The following is a 23,313-nucleotide window of genomic DNA, read 5'->3' as shown; positions in this document are numbered from 1 at the left end:
CATGAATTCTTGAAGATGTGACAAAATGGAGAAATGTAACAATTATCTTCATATTTTGCTTGTGAAATTGCTCGGAACGAAAATGACCTCCATTTTGTAGTGAAACCTTTTCTTTGCTTGTCAAATTGACATCACTGAGCGCACCCCCAGTCAAAAATCGTTCCCAGGGCCCTGACGGACTCGGTTGGATTTCTTTAATATTTCGCGGGCTTAGTTATATCCACAAACATATATATAATCCTATCATGATAATAGGCACTGCGAAAACATCTCTCTTTTTAGACCAAAGATTTTCTTTTCCCCCTGCCATCTGAACTGACCGATATAAAAAATGCAGGATTGAAAGCATGAAAAGGCACAGCCACCGGGCACAGTCCAGTGCACAAGATCGCAAACCTTTACTATATTTACCTCACGCCCCGTTGACTCTAAAAGCTGCGGGGACGCTTAGCAACCTCCTCTTATCATGCTAATTAGCATGGAACAAAATAAAACCAATGCGTGTGCTGTGTAGTTTGTGTATACGCGAACATCGATTGCTTTTGAAGAACCTAAAAATACATTGGACAATAAGCAGCATGATATATTATATTTCATTTAAAAGTGACATCCATCGCTAGCTGTTCATGCGAAAGATAATGTTGCATTGATTTTAGATGACATGTGGAGATATGGGATATTTCTATTTTATTCAGATGATAAACGAACGGAATCGTGGTCCAATGTAGAAAGGTAAGCGGATAATTGACTAATTGACTATGTAGGTCCTACACAGAAAAATTAAGCACCGTCAAATTTTGTCTGAAAGATTAAAGTCAATACAGACTTCATTGTATAGTTGCAAAAAGTGTGATTTAGATATTGTTTCTTCTTCTTCTTCTCCTTCTTCTTTTTTGTTCGAGCTTATGCCTCCTTCAGTTAAGGTTATTGTGATATACATAACAGCCAGTGGAAGATAATTAAGTAAAGGGATTATGTTGTTTAGTCCATGATTATACCCTTAAACCCTGTACCATACATCTATATAGATATTAAATGTTTCATAACTCGTGATTCGAAAAATCATGATGGGCCTGATCTATGCATTTCCCAATGATGCATATTTCACTATTAACATAGAATATTATGGGGGCATTGTGTCCCATTTAATTTCTGTTTTTATTCCTTGTTATTACATCTGCAATGCACAAAGATGATCATAATGTACTGTTGATTGAAAAGGCAAATTGATAAATTGACCCAGCATCTAGACTGTTATTCTTATCTAGTTAATTTTAATTTCACAAGCCACAATAATATATTCACATAGGCCTATTATGCTAGTAGAGGTCGACCGTGTATGCAAGTTTATGACAGTGGATTTGTTTGCTGTCCGTACGTCATTTAGATATGGCGTTGGATGTCTGCTATATATAGGACATTTTGATCTTGAAATTTGACCAGCAACGAAACAATTTCCAATAAACAAAGATCAAAGGTTACAATATGATTTTTATTTGGTTTAAATGGAGTAAATCATTTTTATTTGCAACATATGGAACACTCGGTGAGTCACAACATCTGTGATATTCACGTACCCATCCCTACCTCCTACATCGGCCAGTGCATAGAAAAAAAACTTCATATAGGAATTCCTTTTATATTTTACAATTTTTGTGTTTACGAACAGAGGTAAATTAATCTATTATGTATCATGAAAAAAGGGTCGTTTTTATATCATTTTTTCTGATCAACGAACCTCATTCCGAGTAGTGGCCTCAAACGATTTCACAACCCCCTGGGAGATATAAAGGAATTGATGTCAATAACGATTACGCGTCCGGATTAATATATTTGTTTATTTATTTATTTTTTATTTATTCATTTCCAGTTTTATTTCATCAGGATAGCCACTTCAGTTAATATAATTGTTCATACAATAAAAGTATATCATGAAATGTAGTGCATTGGCGATACAACAGATTTGGAGTGAGTGAGAGGGAGAAAGTGAGAGAAAGAGGGAGAGAGACAGAATGATATTATAAAGACAGGGGAGCTGTTAGGAAGAGAAAGAGAGCAGGAAGGCGAGAATGGTAATACGAGTGAGAAGAGAAGGGGCTGCTCAACATTGGAAGGTCGAAACTGAAAGAGGGTGGAATACAACCATTCACATTCGATTATAAACATAAGCGGAATATAAACAAAGTTGGCAACTCAAAGAGATAAAAACCAGTAACTAAAATTTTGCCTGCGGCCATATCAAGTGCTCCAAGCATGTGTTTCCTGAATTGATTTTGAGGGGATATTATTAGACTTCTTTTAAATTCATTCTATTTTTTCAAATTGCCTATGAACTAGTAACACTTGTTTCTTCAGTTTTATGTGGTGCAAAGTCTAATGAGAACATTTATCAATAATAATTGTTGGAATTTGTTTCACGAATTTTCGTCGAATAAAGTTTCATTCCAAACAGTCCAATCAATAATATCAGATAATCACTATGTATGCATGTTTTGCAAAAAACAAAAACAAAGAAAAACATTACTTCCATGACTACAATTTACATTAAACTGTACTTTGAATTGTTGCAGGAATCTCGGGAGATACCAGATGGTTCACTTTGAAGAAGTTCTACATGTACACTATTATACATCATGGTGTTCGGCAAAATCGTCAACACTCTTCTTGACCCTGTAGTCCTATAGCTGATTTGAGGGATGGAACAATCATGATGGGGAATCCTGCAAAAACCGTTATAAATTATCATGAAATGGATATCAACTCAACTGAACCATGTCAAGACTATGTATGTGACACGAGCAGTTCTACTAGGGCGATGCCAGTCGGAGATAATACCGAAAGCGAAAGGAACAACAGTCAACATCGTAAAAAGAAAAGACATCGTCATCGAAGTCGAAGCAATCCTGAAGGTGAACCTAACTCTGAACATGGAGCGACCAGCGGAGGACATGATGGATCCGGAGAAGACAGCTCTGAAAGTAATGAAAACATCGTGGTATCCTCCTCCATTAGAAAGAAACGATCGAAGGCCCGTCATCACAAACATTCACCCAAAGACACTGTTTCGGGAGATGATTCGGGACTTAGCCTGGGCAATTCCTTAAACGATTCGACAGTCGTTGGGGAAGTTTCCCAGGTAACTCCAACTGAAGAGACCATTCAGCATGCATCTGGAATTGACACTAAACATGCAGAATGTCCCAGTGAAGGTAGAACTGAATATAATGATAATGTTCCCATAGAAGATAGTCAGAGTGACTCAGTGAAACATGCTGTTCATACTGAAGAAAAGAAGGATATCACATCCACAAGCTCAAATAACCATCCGGTTACAACCGATTTGGATGTGTCAAAGACCAAAGAAAGTAATGCCGTCCAGGGACAATTTGCGAACATCAAGAAGCAGCAGGATACAAGTGACAGCAAGAAGACAGATCGCATGAATCGGCAACTGGAGAGGCAAAAATCACAGTACAGAATTGAAAAAGAGATGCTAAAGAAAAGATTAGATGAAACCAGGACTAAATTCCAAGAAGAGGTACGTTTTCTGTATATTTGGTTTTTAGTCTCATTCTACATTACAGCTTTTGGTTTACTATGTACATGTATTTGGATTAGAATAGATTTTATTGAAACATCTCAACCATCAGCTGATACAGCTCTGATTTTGTTAAAAAGTTTTGTTCATTAATTGTATATAATATCCAGTATTTTTGTTTGTTCCGACAATGCGTCACAATAATTTTAGAACAAAGTTTTTGACGATTATTTCAAGCCTTTCCATATCTATATTCAAATGTTTATTTATTTTTAATCGGGGGGGGGGGGGGGCAGGCATGTGTCCCTAGATCTGTGCAAGGTGCCCCTTAAGTGTTTCATCTGGCAATAAACGTGGATTAATTGATATCTGTTTTATTTTTCAGATAAGTAAATACGAGCAAGATCTGAGTGAGCACCGGAAGGATTACTTGGAAGAATTGAGTTCCCTAAAGCTACAGGAGCAGTATGAGAGTCTCAGTACCCGCATCAGTGATCTTGGACAGCTCGAAGACGACCTCGACAGGCGATTCAAAGACTGCATCGAACAACAAACAGACGTAAGACAATTTTCTTTTTTCTGTATGTACGTCTTTTGTTTTCTTCGCCCTTCCTCCACCCCTCTCCGTGACTGCCTATTTCTCTCCCTCCCTTTCCAATAATATATCCCTCTCTCCTGTTCAATCATCCTTCAGACAGTGAGGGAGCGAAGTATGGGGGGTGACTAACAGGTGACACTATTTTTGTCATGAAAATAAGTCATCAACTTTGTCTTTTATAGTTCCAGGACCAAGCCCTCTCTTTATTATCTATTACCTTTATCATTGTTTCTTCTATAACCCCTCTTTATGTGCCCCTTTTTTCTGTTTGTTTATTGGGGCTTCCGCATCTGCCCTCTTATGTCCCGCAACTGCTCTCAAGCAAGAAAACTGAAAAGGAAAGATTTGTAATATTAGATGATTTCAAAGAATGAGCAAATGTTTCAGCGACAAGATATAATTAATTGATACATGCAGAGCGTTATCTCCCTCATTATTTTCTTCAAATGGGTACGGTATACGCATTACAAATATCGAGTTATATAGTGGTTCATTCAGAAACAAATACACACAAATACAGGAAAAGGTGCCCCCAAAGCGCAATCTGCAGTGCGAAAAAAATGTGGTACATGCAAATTATTATTTTTCCACTCATTTCTTTTCAATTCTGATGAAAAGAAATGTACAAAAAAATACACGTGGGCATAATAACAGATTATCAATACAAAAGAAAGACATTATAAAGATATACATGTAAACATGCTCAGGACATGCTTACAATACATAAAATGATGAACAGAGATATCAAGTCAAGAAAAGGATGGAATTGAGGAATACTGCAAAAAATTGAGTTTTTGTCGAGGCAGTAATCCTACGAGAGAAAGTCGAAGAATTAAAGAATTTAAAACATTTTTTTGAGAAAGGAATATTAGAAGCAATTGGAATAGGCCTACATATAAATACACTGAAATACACATTCAAATGCATAGAAATACATATAAATACATTACAAATACAAAGCAAGGATCTTGTTCAAATAATCAACAATCCAAATCGTGAGATAAAAAAGATATAATTTGAGTCTTTTTAAAAATTCATTTGGAGAAGGTGAAACAAGAATGGATGAGGGAAGGGAGCTCCAATAAAGATGGGCCTGAGTGCCTTATGGATAGTAACATAAACACTTTATTGACTTTACCAACATGGAATTTAGAAGAACTTCTTGTATTATAAGAGTGAACACTGCTATTAAGAGAAAACATTGTCATTTAATGCAGGTGAAACGATTTGTTTGTGATCCCGGTTTGTGATATACACGCCGATGAACATAATATGTGGGTCCACGGAAGAAAAAAAAGTTAAAGCAATTTGATAATTTCCTTAGAAAAGGAAACCCGACCTGAACGAAACTCAGAAGATTGGAACGATAAACTCATGATTTTGAGGATTTATTCTTTTTTAAATTTATTTTTCGCCACAATAGATCGAGGAAATGGAGAGATTTCTCAACATGCGAGAAGAGCTATGTAAAAGCAAAGAGAGAGACATTACGAAGTTAGATGATGTAAGTATGATAAATATTGAAGTACAAAAAAATGAGAGTAGGGGTAATGATGACGACGATGATGATGACGATGATTGTGATGATGATAATAATATTGAAGAAAAAGAAGAAGATTATGTCGCTGATAATGAAGATAATGATAATGACGATGATGACAATAATGATATTAAAAGTCAATTAGTGGTAATCACGGTAATAATACTATTAATTGTAATTATGATTAATTATAATGATACTAATCGTAATTATATTCAATAACAAGGATAACGATAGTGGCGTTATGATGATGATGACTATGATAGTAACACGACCATTTTATTTTGTTCTGTGAAAATGAAATAAAGCAAATTTGACTTTGCAATACTAATAGCACGAACTGCATGCATGTTTATTACCATCCATAAAGGAACTTGATGCATGGCAGAATGAATTGGAAATAAAACGGCAGCAATTGGAGACTGCGGACACCTCAAAACGGAAGTAAGTGTAAACGCCTATTTGTTGCAAGTATTACGTTCAATTCATTTATTTACTTTTTTTTTTGGGGGGGGGTGGGGTAATTAAATAAATAAATACTATAGGCCCTATGTAAAGTCTCTTTGGGATGTTATTATCACATGACGATTAACCAATCTTTGTTCGTTATCAGATTTCACACTCTATCCGTGGCATATTTTTCATGACAACAGCGAGTACTGGAGAGCGTTTAATGAAAGGACTTGTCAGACGTTTTTATAAATGTTGCATTTACCACTTGAAATGATATGACCCAATAGTTAAAATATTGGATTCAGCCTTATGCAAGGTTGGATGTAGCATTTGGAAAAGGTCGTCACTCCTCTAACCTTTCGAATGTTGATTTAACATTTCATTTTTTAGAGTGTACAAATTTCATTTTTTCTTGACTGGCTATGTTTCGCAGGTTAATATAATTTGCTAATCAGCTAATACATAAATGTTTCAATCAAGATATAAGCATGTGGGACAACAAAGAAAACTCAATTGAGATCGAAAGCTGCCAAACCATTTCCACGCCCTCTATCAACTGCCTTATTACCATAATATAAGATTTAACAGTATTTTCAGAAGGGAAGAGTGGGCGAATTATACTAATGAATCATGGGCAGACTTATGTCATTTAGGCACTGTTAAAAGAAAGGACTATGATCGAAGTGGCCAAATGTTACTTTGGAATGAAATGGGAAGAAAAAGACGAAACGAGAATGATTTGAATTAAACTATATAAATAATGTGTTACGAATTGTCTCGTGAACATTGGATGAAGAAGATAGAATTCCATAGAAATGCGTACTAAAATATTTGTTGATTCTGGAATGAGTACCACTGCTTAATATATTTCATTTCTTGTGAACAGAGCTGATACTTCACTGAATGCAAGTTACTCAAAAGCTACCACGGATCAAGAGGACTATATTTTGAAAAAGAATTTACTGAAATGTCAGGCAGACCTAGCACGGACCGAAGATGAAAATGCCAACCTACATAAGCAACTGGATTCATTGAAGATACAGGTAATTTTCTTTTAAGATAAGACACAGATAGGGGTGATATATGAATAAGATATACACTCAAGAAGATTTGATGTCGATCACGATGATAAGACGAGGTAAAATTTTATCATACTTTATCTATTCTTTATTGATCGGTATTACTAGCCCCTTCCCCCAAGTTAAATATGAACATACAAGTGTCGAAACTGTTTTGTGTTCCTTTTGTTCAAAACACACTGAATTTATTATTTTGGAGTGCCCCTTCACTCGTCGATTTTTGTTCATTTTAAAAATATACTCTTAAAAGTGCAATTAAGTTATCTTTTAATGATTTCGTACTAGGAATACTATAGGTGGAAACTATTCTTCTTTTAATTTTATATTTATATGCTAAATATTATATATTTTCTACTAGATGTTCAAAAGGTTATCTATCGTTTTCATCATTTCAAAAGAAATCAAAATAATCAACACGAGTTAGTTCGCATTATGAATGTGCAAAACAATTAAGTTTATTGTAGATATTGATGGATCCAGTCAAATCGAACTTATTTAAATTTTTGATTTTCTATATATGAATAATACTATTTATGTATTACATGCAATTTGTATTTTTATTACATGATTTGTGGAGAAATATCTAATAAAGTCTTTCTTTGAAAAAAGGGCCGAAAATAAATAAGAAAGGTTGCATTGCGAAATTACGCAACAATATGTTTTATTCAAAATGTCAATAATATAATCAGGTTATTTGTATCATGAAATATTTACTCTGTTTCTCAAACATGTTTTAAAAATCATACAAATATAAATAGCTAGTAAATCATTGCTAGGAAGCTCCCTAACCATTATACTAGTAATCTTAATAAAGGATAATAAACTAATAACAGTTTTATCTCACACACTTGCCTCTTAAGCTTGACTCGGCTAAGGTCCAAACACAAAACCACGAAAAGAAAATAAAGCAACTCGAAAACCAATTAGTGATTGCCCTCAGTCAACTAGGTAGTCCAAAACAGAACCATCTCAACCAGCATTCTCTACCCCCTATCAACGGACACCGTCCCAGTGTTGCCTCGTCATCAGCTGAGAGCCGCATAGAAGAACTTCAGAGGGACCGGGCGTCACGACGCCAGTTAGGCAAAGATCACCTCAGTATTAACCAAGAGGCGGCATTGAGAAGGAAAATGTTAGGAAAGGACAGTGGGGTTTCAACGCGAAGTCCTTCGACCAGTAGAATATCAGCAAAAACTGTTAGCAGTGTGCAAGAGCAAGGGTTGACCGAGGAATACGGCAGGAGAAGTCATGCGTCAAGAAGCGCAGTAGATTCTCAGTCGGGAGAGGACGGTTGCCAACCGTCGACATCAGGTGCTTCAGGTGAAGGGACTAATAGGCGAAAGTCTCCATCGTTGGGTTCATCGAACAGTGAGAAAAGTTCTGTGTGTGCTCTCATGTGATGAGGAATTACTACTTTATCCTGGATTTCTTGGATGGGTAAAACTACCCATGTAAAGAAAAATTGAGAGAGAGCGAGAGCGAGCGTGCAAAGCGGTTGTATTAGTAGAAGATGAGTGTGCATGTGTTTAAGGGGATATGAATATAAAGAATCTTTTCTTGTGCGCCAAAAGAGTACAGGGGTACAATGCCACGTCACACCCATCCATCCACTCATCACCCATTGCCAACTGGTTTTAAAGCTCAATTGTGATAGTTGCGTACAGCGTAAGCTCATATTCTCCAATTCACACAAGGGTAAATTCCAAATACTCTGACTGCACTTGTCAGGAGTTTCAAATGTTAAGCCCATTCAGACCGTTTTTATGTAGCTGGATGTTGCTCATTCTCAAAACTTTCCCATTTCAAAAACATAAAAGATGATAACTGATTATGGGACCTCACTTAATTATTTTTTATTTGGAACAGTGATTTAGAATATCAATTGACGTAATAAAAGGTTCAAATTAATTTCATTGTTTGATTCCAAAGAACACTAATTCCCGATGTCGTATTAATAATGATGTCACAATTTTTGTTGTTGTTGATGTATTGCACGGCCTTGGGGCATCGATTCAGTACAAAAAATAGTAAATGTCGCTATATACAATAGTCGTGACGTATATTTATCACCATCATGACAAATTGCACGAAGATTTGAAAGGCAATTATGGCCAATAAGAAACCTTCTATGTGACCTAAACGCAGTATTGAGTGTGTGACTTCATAATTATGACTTATTATTTCCCGTAAATATTAACCTGCTATCATTTTTGTTAAACCATGCAAACTATCATATGCCAAATAATTATAAATTTTTATATTAAAGTTACCTCCGCTTTCGATATAATAATCAGTGTTGTGTTTGTAAGATACTGCTTCCATTTTTCTCAAATGAACTTAATTTTGAGATGGGCTCTAAGACAAGAAAAACGTCACGCACGTTTGAATGAAGCGTAAAGAATAGGGTTGTGCTCACTGGCACGCGGCTGCACGCCTGTGGTGAGGGCACACCCCACCCCAACCGGTATTTTGAAATAAATATCATTCATCCTGGTTATTGATGATACTCATAAAAATAATAATTAAAGTCGCCATGAACATCGATGATGTAATTGATGAAGCTGATAATAATGATAATATTATGGTAATGAAAATAATTACAAAAGTAATGAAGAAACTACACACTTTAACAAATTTCCAAATGAGTTCAGCGAAAAAGTCTAGATACACGCCCTTGCATTCTAATGGGTGAAGCGGATAATTTTGCGCCACTCATTTTGTTTCAAAATGTCAAACTCTTCAAGTATTTATCTCATGACCATGCTTTACTTTTCGGAATTTCTGAGTGGTTTATAGCAATTTCTGCATATTGAGCGACTGAAGTGATTGCAATAATTTTATCGATATAGTAAGAATCTAACTGGCAATTTGTACACCAAAATAGGGCATTTACAGCATATCAAAATTCCACTACCTTTTGTAGAATATAGCCTTCATTATTGGCTTAAAAAATATGCGACGATGACAGCATTGGTCAGCAACCTGATCATTTCCACAATTGCAATAAAGGCACCGCGATTACTGCTTCACTGGCGTAGATACAAGCCCCGAACGAACCTGTTCGGGAAGAAAGGGGGGGGGGGGGTGATCTATGTGTGACTCACTATTAAATGTAGAGTGCAGTGGATCCACGGTCACCCCCCCTTGAAAAACATGACGTCATGTATCTCTGTCCGTAACTGCTATTGACATAACTTGTTTGCAATGTCTTCCTTTTGACTCTCTGATATTCCTTGAACTTTGGATAGGAATTGCTATAGCTGTCAATGAATGTCTTGTGTGAAAGTGCCTTCATGAAATGTTCACAATACGGAAATAAATCAAGCATACAGTATCAAATGGAGCATCCTATAATATTTCGTGTTACATTCGCAATATAGTTTATTATTACCATACTCGATGAAATTCATGAATATGAAAGCAATCAATTGAATGTTTAATGATGTTACCTGTAATACATTTTATGTGTTAAAACTGTCGCAAAATATTAACCAAAAATTCTTCATATTTTGCCCATACTGCATTTGAATTTGTATCATAATACATCATATCGGAAATGACTCCACTTATATTGTTTGGATGCCATTCATTTGTATTATCTCACATGATATGTATTCTTAGATTTTAATGATTCTTGGATTAAATGCTTCGACGGACAACGGTCGGTATTCTTGGGGAAGCATTAACCAAGTAGAGTCCGCCACGCTTTAATGAAGTATCTGTTCCGAACACATTAATGCTGTTAATTTTTTCTGCAAGGAAAATAATAGTACAATTCAATAATATTAGAAAAAAAAATGATTATACATGAGATGATTCAGATGTGTTTTCTTTGTTCTTGATATCAAATGGGGAAGATGAATGCCAGCATGATATAAAAGTGTGGATGAATAAGTTTTAAAAGTATGGACCGGCTCTGTCTTGATTAATGACAATACCCCCTATATTACTAACGCAATTTCATTCTATATTCGTATTGTTTTAAATGTATAAAATATATAAGTTGATTATGCTATACGGCTATGTACGATTCATATTAATGTATTAATACATTCATATTTAAAGTCCAAAAGTATTGAATCTTAAATTATCGGAGTCGAGTGGGGGTGTGCTGGCGTGTGTCAGGATGTGTGCGGGGGTGTATGTTTATAGGCCTACATTATAGAGTCTGATATTCTATAAAATTATAATAATAATAAAATAATAATAATAATAATTGGAAATAACCATAGTCTTTTAAGTTCTGTGTAAGTTTAAGCTTTCATCATGCTCATCGTCATAAAAGAAAGTTTGGTCACAGTGGCAAATGCGGCTTTGTAAACTGTTAGAAATGTTCAGGGTATGAATTACATCGGAATTATAAAACACGTTGGCAATGTTTGCGAAAACAAGTCAGAATTTGGAGCCAGGGTAAAATTATACCATCAGATGAACTTTTCTAATATAGCCCCATCTCCAGATGGAATATCAACATAGGGCTACTTACATGTATTTGAATTATATACACTAAGCAAAATGGCCAAGGTGGCCCAAATGATAGCAATCAACACAATGATCCACCGTGAACAGTAGAGATTGATAATTAATTTATTTTCGATCTCTTTTGGGGTAAATTTAATCCGTTTTAATCTCGATCATCGGAATCAGGACCCCGTCTTACAAAGAGTTACGATTGATTCAATCAACCACGGCAATATGGAAATCCAACAATGCCATAATTTTACAACAGGAAATTTGTTTAGTGTCTTTTCTAAGCAAATAGAAACCCACTGAATTTTCAAGAAAACAATGAATCTATGAATATATATCAATATCTAGAATATATTTTTAGCAAATATGCATTTTTGATATTGTCGTTTCTGGCTTTCCATAGGTGTGGTTGATCGGATCAATAGCAACTCTTTGTAAACATTTCGTCCAATTCCAAAATCGTGCAATAGTCATTTAGTCAAATAGCCAATTGGTCCAACAGCCATTCTGTCTAACACAAATACATTGCGTTATCCGAGCGGGAGCGGCGAAATTACTTCTTAATTATACCTTGAATTCATTGAAGATAAAATAAATGATTAAGACATCATGATGATAATTAGGCTTACTATCAGAAATGGAATGATGCGGTACCACGATACAGCCCCCCCCCCCCCCCCCCGCTGTCTATCTCTCTATCACATCGCGCACACACAAGGGTGGGGGTGGAGTGGTTAAAATGATAACATTGAAATAGGGTCCTTTGACTTGGAATTTCCCATCCTTTTTTGCACACCTAAAAAATGATAATCATCATTCATCATCATCATATAACAATGATAATAATGATAAATAATAATAGTAATAATAGGCCCTATAGTAATAAATTATGATAGTACTAATAATAATAAATACGAATGGTAAAATGATATAATATAATAATAATAAAAGCTATCAGTGGTACAAAAATGAAGAAAAAAAGAGAGAAAAGTGGGAAAGGAGGGGGAGAAAAGGGAATAGGTAAAATAAGAGGAGGAAGACAACTAAATAAAACATGAGGGGAAGACCAGGAAAATATAAATTCTTCCATATCATACATTTTTCGCTAGATCGTGCTTCGTGCTGGCATTGCCTGTTCAATGAGATACATCATCTTGCGTAAGGACATTATTGTAATGGAGCTTGAAATAGTGTACAATTGTATAAAAGATTAACAAAACAACAGGTGCAAATTAATAACAAATCACAAGAGAAACAGGAGGCGAGTCAGCAATAGGCATACACAGATTCCGAACACGTATAGGGCTGCTAGTAGTAGTAGACTATTTATGATTGTAGACGAAATGAATATTGGACGAATGATGATTTGCCGAGATGGCAATTGGACCCATTGGTGATTAGACCAAATGGAAATTAGACCAACTGATTTTTGGACGAAACGGGTTTAGACTAAGTGTCAGTGGACCAACTGCAATGAGACCAAATGGAACATAGACAAAATGAAAGTAGACCAAGTGGTCATTCGACCATTTGCCTTTAGACCAGTTGGCTATTGGACTAAATGGTAATTATAGACGTAATGAAAATGTACAAAGTGGCTATTGGACTAATTGGCAAAACATGCAATTAGACCAAATGGCTATTATAGCAAATAATAATAGACGAAATGGTTATTAGACCAACTGGCTATTTGACAAAATATAATTGGACGATGTGGATGGTGGACCAACTGATGGTAGACGAAATGACATTAGACCATGTGGTGAGTGGACAAAATGGCAGTAGACGAAGTGGCAATAAACCAAAAAAATATTCGTCAATAGGACTCTCGCAACTTTATTGCCTAATTCATTGCACAATCAACGACTATAACAATAAATAAATGGAAAGAACTGAGACTGCCAGACTGGAGAATTTCATATCTAATGAAGACATACATGTTAACTATTTCATCACTGTCATTTGCAATAACTTTCTTAGCAATCATTGCACTTGTGTATTATAATCAAACATTTGCGCCGAGATATTCCGAGGTATTTACTTTATGTTACGCTACATAAATTATGTTTGAAACTAACATTTTCTGTAATACGTTGACATGCAAACAGTTTGCGTATTTGTTTCATACTCAATAATAATTATTGATTTATTTATTCGTCCGTAAAAATGACATCAATAAATAAAGATAACTGTTGGAAAAGATAAAAAAAATCTAGTCACCGTCTGAAGCCGTAAATCCTCTTTCTGTAATAAGCTTATAAGGTAGATTCCATTTCACATAATTTCTGTTTTCAGTCACCAAGACAGGCCATCTGACAAAATGTACGGTTATGAAAAGAGATAATGAGGTTAAAATGATATAAAAAATGGAAGAAGTCAGTATTTCATGACTTTTATATTAGAACACATGCAAGGATATATAGGGCCGTTTGCATTTATCTCCCTTCTGATCAGGGACGGATCCAGGATTCTCCCAAGGGGGGGGGGGGCATTTCCACATAAAATTTGACAAGCAAAAAAAAAAGGTTTTCAACAAAAATTGAAGCTCATTTCGTCCACATACGATCTGACAAGCAAAAAAAAAGGGTCATTACTTGTGAACGACATATACTCCCACTAAAAATACATGATGTGAACTTTCAAAGGGGGAGGGCACACTTGTGTAAGAACGACATATCTACATTAAAAATTTTGATTAAAAGGGGGGGGGGGGCGGCCGGATGTGCCCCCCTTGGATCCGCCACTTCTGATCGTATTACGATGACAGATTAGCGTGAACATAATTTAAGGTGATGGCTGATGTATGTACACTCTCAAAATGAGGTGCCAAAAAATAAAATGCTCCTTAAATGCTTAATTAGCACTTCATTTTTTAGAGTATATGTTTAGTATGAAAGAAATACTATTCATCCATCGCCAACTTTTGATTATGGCTCTCAGGGGGGGGGGGGTGCAGATTTTCCCCCCTTGGATCCGACACTGCTTCTGATAGTATTACGATGACAGATTAGCGTGTACATAATTTACGGTGGCTGATGTATGTACACTCTAAAAATGAAATTCCAATTAAGCACTTGCAGAGCTTGTAAAGTGACTGCACTTGGGAGTGCTGATGTTTTCTAGTTCAAATTTGCATTAATAAATTGATAATAGAGAGCGAAGTTGGCTCAGTCGGTAAATAGGCCAAGAGCATTAGGTTTAAAATGGAAATTTCTGGTAACAAGCTGATTTTTTCAGAATAGGTCCTGGAATGTGTCCAGAATAACATACTAAAAGTCCTCATAAATCCTCCGTGGGGGTTTTCCGTAATCCAAGATAGCGTCCTAAATGGCCGCCATTAACAGAAAATGGGCATAACTCACTCATTATTCACACTAGACATCAAATTTCAGTGCATATTTCATTGTTTAAAGAGGTAAAAAGATCTAGTGATATAGGTTAGAGTGAAAATAAGCAGACCAGGGTACCTAAAAATCCAAGATGGTGTCCAACATGGCTACCAAAGCCTAAAAATCCACTATTCATCTATTACTTACTTTAATGTCTTTAATTTTGTTTCTATTTAATGGTTTTAATGGCTAAGTAATAATTTGGGACAAGTTACAAGGACATTCAGTGGTCTAGTATGTCCAAAAATCCAAGATGGCTTCTAAAATGGAGTCTAAAATGGCTGTTTTTACTTACAAATGGACATAGTTCATTTGATATCTGCCTGAGATATATGATTTTGGTGTCTAAACCATGGTTTGAAAGGTCAAATAATACATTTGGACACGTTACAAGGCCATTCAGTGGTCAAGTATGTCCAAAATGCAAGATGGCTTCCAAAAATAGAGTCTAAATTGACTGCTGTTACTGAAAATTTGTCATACTTTATTAAAAATCCATCTGAGAGATATGATTGTGGTGTCTTTACTATGGTTTTAAGTGTCGAAATAATACATAAGCACAAGAAGAAAGGACAAGCAGAGGTCCAGTATGTCCAAAAATCGAAGACGGCTTCTCAAAATGGAGTCTAAAATGGCTGCTGTTACATACAAATTGACATAGGTCATTTAATATCTGCATGGGAGATAAGATTTTGTTGTCCAAACCATGGTTTGAAGGGTCAAATAAAAACATATGGACAAGTTAAAAGAACACTCAGTGGTCTAGTATGTCCAAAAACCAAAGATGGCTTCCAAAAATGGAGTCTAGATTGACCGCTGGTACTTAATAAAAATACATACTTTATTTGATATCTGCCTGTGAGGTATGATTAGGGTTCTTAAACCCATGGTCTAAAGAGCCAAATGAAACATTTGGACAACTTACACGGACAGTCAGTGGTCCAGTATGTCCAAACATCCAAGATGGCTTCCAAAAATGGAGTCTAAAAATGGCTGATGTTTCTTACAAAAATAACATATCCGCCTGAGAGATAATATTTGGGTGTCTATACTATAGTTTCAAGTGTCAAATAATACTTTGGGACAGCTTATGATGATATGCAATTGTCAATTTTCCTTCATAATCAAAGGTATGGCGTTTAACTCTCATCGCTTAAAATAAGTCATACTCAATATTCACATGTGAGAAATAAATTTTGTTTCTGCACTATGGTTTGAAATGTCAAATATATATTTAGGACAAGTCAATTGCAAGAATGTTCAGTTTTCCATTATATGTGCAATTTGGTTCCCAAATTGAGCAAACATGCCTGCTGTTACCTACTCTTAAATCCTTAAGATTACTTTTCCCAAATGTATATAAGCGTAGACACCACAATTATTCCTCACATGAGGATAATGTATGAATAATGATAATTTTTTAAGTGATTGGAGTCATTTACACGCCATTTTGTAAGCCATTTTGGATTTTTAGGGAAAATGGACAACTGCATTATCATTGTTAACAATCCAAAAATATTATTTGACCCTTCAAACCATGGTTTAGACATCAGAATCATATATATCAGGCAGAATTTGTAAGTCTCAGAAGTCGTTTTATTATTATTGTTATTTGTTTTGGCGTCACCTGTGCCTTTTAAATAACAGTAACCAATCATTGATACCCAATTTTTGGAAGCAATCCTTTTAACTAGTCAAAATGTATTATTTGACCCTCTAAACCATGTTTAGATACCAAACTCTTATCTTATGCAGATATTAAATGAACTTTGTCAATTTGTATGTAACAGCGGCCATTTTAGACTCCATTTTTAGAAGCAGCCTTCGATTTTTAGACATACTGAACCTCTGACTGTCCTTTTTACTTGTGCTAATATATTATTCGACCCTTTAAATCATTGTTTAGACACCACAATTATATATCTCAGGTGGATTTTTTAATGAAGTATATCGATTTTTCAGTAACAGCGGTCAATTTAGACTCCATTTTTGGAAGCCATTTTGGATTTTTGGACATACCTGACCACTGAATGTCCTTTTAAGTTGTCCAAATGTATTATTTGATTTTTCAAACCATGGTTTAGACACCAAAATCATATATCGCAGGCAGATATTGAATGAACTATGTCCATTCGTAAGTAAAAACAGCCATTTTAGACTCAATTTTTGGAAGCCATCTTGAATTTTTGGACATACTTGACCACTGACTGTCCTTGTAACTTGTCCCATTTTATTCCTTGACCATTAAAACCATTGAATAGACACAAAATTAAAGACATTAAAGAAAGTAATAGATGAATAATGGATTTTTAGCATGTTTAGGCTTTGGCAGCCATTTTGGACACCATCTTGGAATTTTAGGTACCCTAGTCTGCTTATTTTCACTCTTAACTATATCACTAGATCTTTTACCTCTTTAAACAATGAAATATGCACCAAAATTTGATATTTAGTGTGAATTATGAGTGAGTTATGTCCATTTTCTGTGAATGGCGGTCATTTTGGACGCCATCTTGGATTACGGAAAACCCCCACGGAGGATTTATGAGGACTTTTAGTATGTTATTCTAGACATTTTCCTGGACCTATCCTGAAAAAATCAGCTTGTTACCAGAAATTTCCTTTTTTAAGCCTATTTTGCCCGTCGAACCAAAGATCGTGGGTTCGAGTCCACCCCGGGCGGGCGGATGACTGAAGCCAGTGCGTTGTGTGTAAACGTCTCTACCCTGTTTCATAGATGCAGGCTATGTTACAGTGAAAAAACACTCTGTCCCTCGGATAGGACGTTAAATGGAGGCCCCGTGTAGAGGAGAATCACCACCTTTGCACGTTAAGAACCCACTGCACTATTCGAATAAGAGTAGGAGGAAACGGGGGGGGGGGGGGAACCCCGGTGTAGTGGTCCACCTGCATTCTCCAACCAGTTATCGGGAGGAGAGACATGCGGGTCACAGTTCTGTGCGCGCGCCCTTTACTTCTTGGCGACCCAGATTGGCTGGCTCCTCCAATGCGCCTTTGAATGTCTTTGACAGATATATGGCGCTATACAAATGCTGTGCATCATCATCAAATCAGCACTCCGAAGTGTAGTCACATTATGCTTCTTAAAGGTCAAGTCAGCTCTAGAAAAATGTTGATTTTAATCAATAGAGAAAATCCAACAAGCATAGCGCTGAAAATTTCACCTAGTTAAGTTTTGCTTATTTTTCATGAAATAATTTTTTAAGCAAGTCAGTTACATGTAAATGAGAGAGTCAGTGATGTTCCTCACTCGCTATTTCTTTTTTTTTTTTTTATTATTTGAATTATACAATATTTCAATTTATACAAATTTGACAAAAGGGACCAACTTGATTGAACCATAAATGTTAAAACAATTGTAATTCCACATGTTCAGAGAGGAACCAAACTTTCTTTCACATGACGAGTCAGGGGAGAATTATAATATTTTATATTTCACAGTCATATTAAAATACAAAAAAAAAATAGTGAGTTGATGGCGTCATCAGTTCCCTCATTTGCATACAGCGGACCAGCATGTGCATATAACAGTTTTGTGAAATTAAAAAAATGTCATAACTTTCTTATTTACATCAGATTTTGATGAAATTGTCAGTGTTATGCTTGTTGAATTTTATTTAGGGTGGACTTGTCCTTTAAATGCTAAATTAGCACTTCATTTTTAGAGTATATATTTGGTATGTAAGAAATATTATTTATCCATATCCAACTTTACAGTAGAAATAGAAATACTGAAACAATTAGATTTCCCCGACCTTCACTGCTTAAATGCAGTGGGAAATGACTGGTAATGTGTTAAAAGTGTATTCCCCTCTTTCTCTCTCTCTAGGGGCACGATTTCACCACTTGCCCCGGGCGCCGTTTTCCTTCATACGCCACTGATCTAACCTTCTCTGTTTCTGCCCCAATTCAATGGAATAAATCACCAACACACATTCATAATGCCTACTACTCTAACTGGATCAATTTAAGATCTTGCTACCCCCCCTTATTTTAATGTCTAGATATTTCCAGTCTGTATACCAGTTGCGGTTAAGTCTATTTGGCGGTGCGCATCTTTTTTTTTGTCTTTGCTCTGTTCCTTTTTAATTTGAGATCTGATAATTTATCAATTTATAGATTACACTTTTGTTTTTACAATCCCGGTAAATAACTAATAGTCAGAAAATTGAGCGCATGGCCGGGTTGACGCCACGGCTCGTCGTACCAAAGGACGCTATATAGTCCGCGATGAGATTATTTTGAACCCACGACCCTCTGATTACCAGGCGCAAGTCAGGACTCTGCACACGACACTTCCAAACATGACAAATAAAATTTATCATTTTGGATCAAAAGTGACAAAATGACCACAGTTACGTCACTAAATATTGAGTGTACCTGCCTGTTTGGAATCAAAGCACAATTTTACTCACACAAGCAAACAACATGAGCCACTCATTTAACGTGAATTTTCCGTCTTTTTACCAATGTTAATTTGCCGCTGTGAAATGGTCATTAAACTATACCGTTTGAGCGAATGGTCAAGGTGGCAAAATTGAGCGAAGGATGTGGTAACAATCGGACAATAGTTTACTGATTCCAGGTGACATGTACGATTCTGAAGAAAAAAAAATTGAATTCCAATCGAGCAATGGGAATGGCATAGTTCCTTTGGAGGTGAAAAACTGGCTTCCAAAAACACAGATTTATGGATAGGGTCAGTGAAACTATAATTTGATTCATAGGGTCAGTGAAACTATCATTTGAAATCAGGACATATCATACCCCCCATTGTGAAGTTTGATATTTTACAGAGGAATAAAAATTGTCAATAATGTCTCAGACACTTTATATGACTGATTGCTTCGTAATGTCATAACACATAATATTCGACAGGTCTTCCCCGAAATAAGAATTGTTGCGAAAGACCCTAAATCCATGTTAGCTTTAAAACTATCAGTATGTTCTGCACTCATAAGTGGTACAAAACTTTTTAAAATATACCATGTAATAAAAAAGTATACATGTCAATAATCATATAGATGAAACAAATTTTGCAATTTTGAAATGTACATCTTTAGCAGCGGCGTAACAGGGGTCGGTGGCCAGGGGGGGGGGGCAAGAGCCCAAAATTTCCCGGTCATATCATGGTATGAACAGGCGTAATGGTGTAATGAGGCGACTTTTTTTAGAAGGCCAGATATTGCGTATCGGGCAGAATTTATCTTTTAAAAAAAAGTTGCGAGCGAGCGAAGCGAGCGAGCAAAATTTTTTGACCTTTTTAATGCAAAAATCCAATTTTGTGATAGATTTTGAAATGATATCCAGAGAATAATATATTTCACTCTTCTCTCTTTAGATTCTTTTTTTGTGGTCTGTGCGCCACTGTGAACAGGATTCTTTGCGGTAGTAGCGTGAAGAGTAAAAAAAAAAAACGATGGGCGCAGTATAGCGCATGTGCTAAAAAACTGCTTTATATAAGTCCCGAGCGAGCGAAGCGAGCGAGAAAAAATCACCTTTTCATGAGAATCTAACTTTGAGCTATTTTTTGACATTATATTCAGTAAATAAATTCATATCCTACACTTTTCCTTTGCTTTTCATCCTCCTTTTTTTGTTCTTGTTTGTAGAACTTTTTTGGGCCATGGCCCAACCCTTCTATACGCAGTGCTGTGCGGTTGGGGTCCGGGTCGGAGCCCCCGGAACTTTTTTATATCAAAGCCGTTAAACCTCACAGTTTGCCGCTATTTTAATCAAATCGCGGGCTTATACAGAATATAGCTTTTACACAATTAACACATTTATTCAACCCAGTTGCGTAATGAACCAAATATTTTGAGGGGACAAAACATAGCAATGTGGAAAAAATTTGTAAAAAGTCGCCAGCGTGCAAAGCGAGCTGGAAAAAATTGCCTATTGAAATCAAATTCTAATTATGTGATAGGTTTTTCCATTATATTCAGCAAATAACACATTTCTTTGTTTCCATTCATATCATTATACGTTGTCTCCTATAATTTTTTTTATTTCCTCTTGGGGCTGGAACCAAGACCCCCCCCCCCCCCCCCCGCGCCTGTATGCCAGTGATTGAACGGGGGGGCGTTATAGAGCCATTTGAAGGTTAATGAGCAGCCCCTACTGCGTTGGGTCTGGGGCAAAGCCCCGGTAGCTTATTTGCATAAAATTTAGCAAGCTTATAGCACAATGCTGTATGCAGTCCATCTTTCTTCCCGCTCTTTAATTTCAATCATCGGCAGCCCGGTCGCGTTATTATTTTTGTTCTTGTCCCTTTTTTTAGTTTTCCAGTTTAGCTTTTGACTAATTACACTCTTACCTTCGTTTCCCGCTATTGTTTGCCACTTTGTCATCTTTTAATTTATTTCCCACCGTGCTATTGTATTACATAGGCCTATTTCGGAATGATTTGTTCTTTCTCAAATGTTCTTCTTTCGTACATTTTCCCGCTTTCCTTCCTTTTCCATTAAAAAAAGATTTTTTTTGTTCGTTTTCTTTTCCCTTTCCTTTTCCTCCTTTCCTTTTCCCCTTTCCTTCCCCTTTCCCTTTCTTTCTCCCTCCTTTTTTTATTTTTCCCGTTTTTCTTTTATTTTCCCGGTGAAATCCGCCAGGGGGGGCAGCTTGCCCCCCTGCCCCCCCCCCCGCCTGTTACGCCACTGATCTTTAGTACCTGACGACCCGAATGTAATGGCAGCATTATACATAATGGAGTACCCTTTACCATGTTCATACATCAGTCGAATTTGCTCTACGGCGAGTCGAAAACAGCCGTTTTGATTTTTTTTTGTACAAGCTACATATAGATGGTTTTGAAGAAAGCGGCTGTTTTCGACTCGTCGTCGTAGGGGAAATGTGACTGTAGCATTACCGTCGGTCATTGGCGGCGGAAGCCAAAAAATTCAGGTCCACCTGAAACTTTGGGATGGACACAGGTAAAATGTTTAACAAGCAAAAAAAAATAAATAAATAAAAGGTCATCAACCAAAATTTTAGGGGGGACCACACAAATCTTAAGGGGGTCCACCTGAATTTAGGGGGGAAACAAAATTGAGAAGCAAAAAAAAAAGGGTATCAACCAAAATTCTAGGGGGACCACAAAATTTTTTGACAACCAAAAAATAAGAAAAAGAAAGGTTATCAACAAAAAAATTGGGGGGGGGGGGACCATCCCCCACCTCAAATTTAGGTGGGGACAGGACCCCTCCCCCCCCCCCCCCCACTTCCGCCGCCTATGCCGTCGGTCGAAATAATGGCGGATGTAAATCCACCCAGACTCCTGACCTGCAAATCTGTTCGTGCATGCATTATTTTATGTCCAGTGCTGATATATTTAACCGATTCCGTGAGTTGGGTGAACGGCAAACAATGGACATCCATTGGATGAACGAACATTAATAAGTGATGGGTCTATCGGAGAGAAATTTGGATGGACTTGTCATTCAAAGAAATTCATAGCTGTTTTCTTCAGACGGCATGAAATTTTTTTAAGTTTGAGATAAAACTTTTAAGTTACCATGAACGTTAGAAAAGAACAAACAATACCAATTCGGTCAACGTTAAAAGCTTCTCATAAAAAAAAAGACGATGATTACTTAATAACGTAAAGTTCAAAACCAGTATTCTAAAGCTACACATCTAAATGAGTTGAATAATAAACCCTTTGCTTCATATTTACTTATTTTACCCCTTATGAATATTTAAGCATGTGCAGGTATACAACAGAACAGTATGGCCAAAATGAAATTTGACAATGGTCAGAAACCTATACTGTTGAAAATTATTTCAACAACGCTATTTACTATTTGAATCACATAGTAGTTGTTTAAACATTTTAAACAAGTGTTTATAATCTTTCACAACAAAGTTTAAATTCAAATATGGAATCATCAATAATTCAAGCATGGTTGTTTAAGATTTTAAAAACTTGTTTAAACTGTTTAAACAACAACTGCTGTGCGATTAACTTAGTAAACAACGTTTTTTAGATTATTTTTAACAGTGTAAATGAAATCTTGAAAGAATAACATTTAAATCAACAACACGGTTAAGTTTAAAAACAACAAAAAACGCACGTGGTCGATTGGTTTGGTTTCTGTAATCGAATTTCGTTAACTTCTTTTGCTCTAATATCCAACCATGGACCCTATTCAACCATGAAAGGTCCGGTGTTTGTCATTCCATTGCGAAAAGCTTGACTGAGTTTTGATAAAAGTATTTTACAGCCCACT

At 36.1% G+C, this 23,313-nt stretch overlaps 1 protein-coding gene across 1 annotated transcript; it reads left to right on the top strand.

Moving 5' to 3' along the window:
* Positions 1-380: 380 nt before the first annotated feature.
* LOC129264760 (myosin-2 heavy chain-like) lies at positions 381-11,016 on the top strand. The gene is made up of 7 exons (XM_054902703.2): positions 381-732; positions 2,571-3,538; positions 3,924-4,097; positions 5,560-5,640; positions 6,047-6,120; positions 7,016-7,172; positions 8,069-11,016. The coding sequence occupies exons 2-7, from the start codon at positions 2,708-2,710 to the stop codon at positions 8,606-8,608; spliced, it is 1,857 nt and encodes a 618-aa protein (XP_054758678.2). The 5' UTR covers positions 381-732; positions 2,571-2,707; the 3' UTR covers positions 8,609-11,016.
* The last annotated feature ends 12,297 nt before the right edge of the window (positions 11,017-23,313 follow it).

Source organism: Lytechinus pictus, chromosome 7 (genome assembly GCF_037042905.1).
Source record: "Lytechinus pictus isolate F3 Inbred chromosome 7, Lp3.0, whole genome shotgun sequence".
Lineage (NCBI taxonomy): Eukaryota > Metazoa > Echinodermata > Echinoidea > Temnopleuroida > Toxopneustidae > Lytechinus > Lytechinus pictus.
This window is presented reverse-complemented; position numbering and strand designations above follow the sequence as displayed.

Coding starts and splice junctions, on each gene's coding strand:
- LOC129264760 (XM_054902703.2), top strand. CDS start 2,708: ATGATGGGGAATCCTGCAAAAACCGTTATAAATTATCATGAAATGGAT. Junction 4,098..5,559: donor GCATCGAACAACAAACAGAC/GTAAGACAATTT, acceptor TCGCCACAATAG/ATCGAGGAAATGGAGAGATT. Junction 7,173..8,068: donor TGGATTCATTGAAGATACAG/GTAATTTTCTTT, acceptor TTGCCTCTTAAG/CTTGACTCGGCTAAGGTCCA.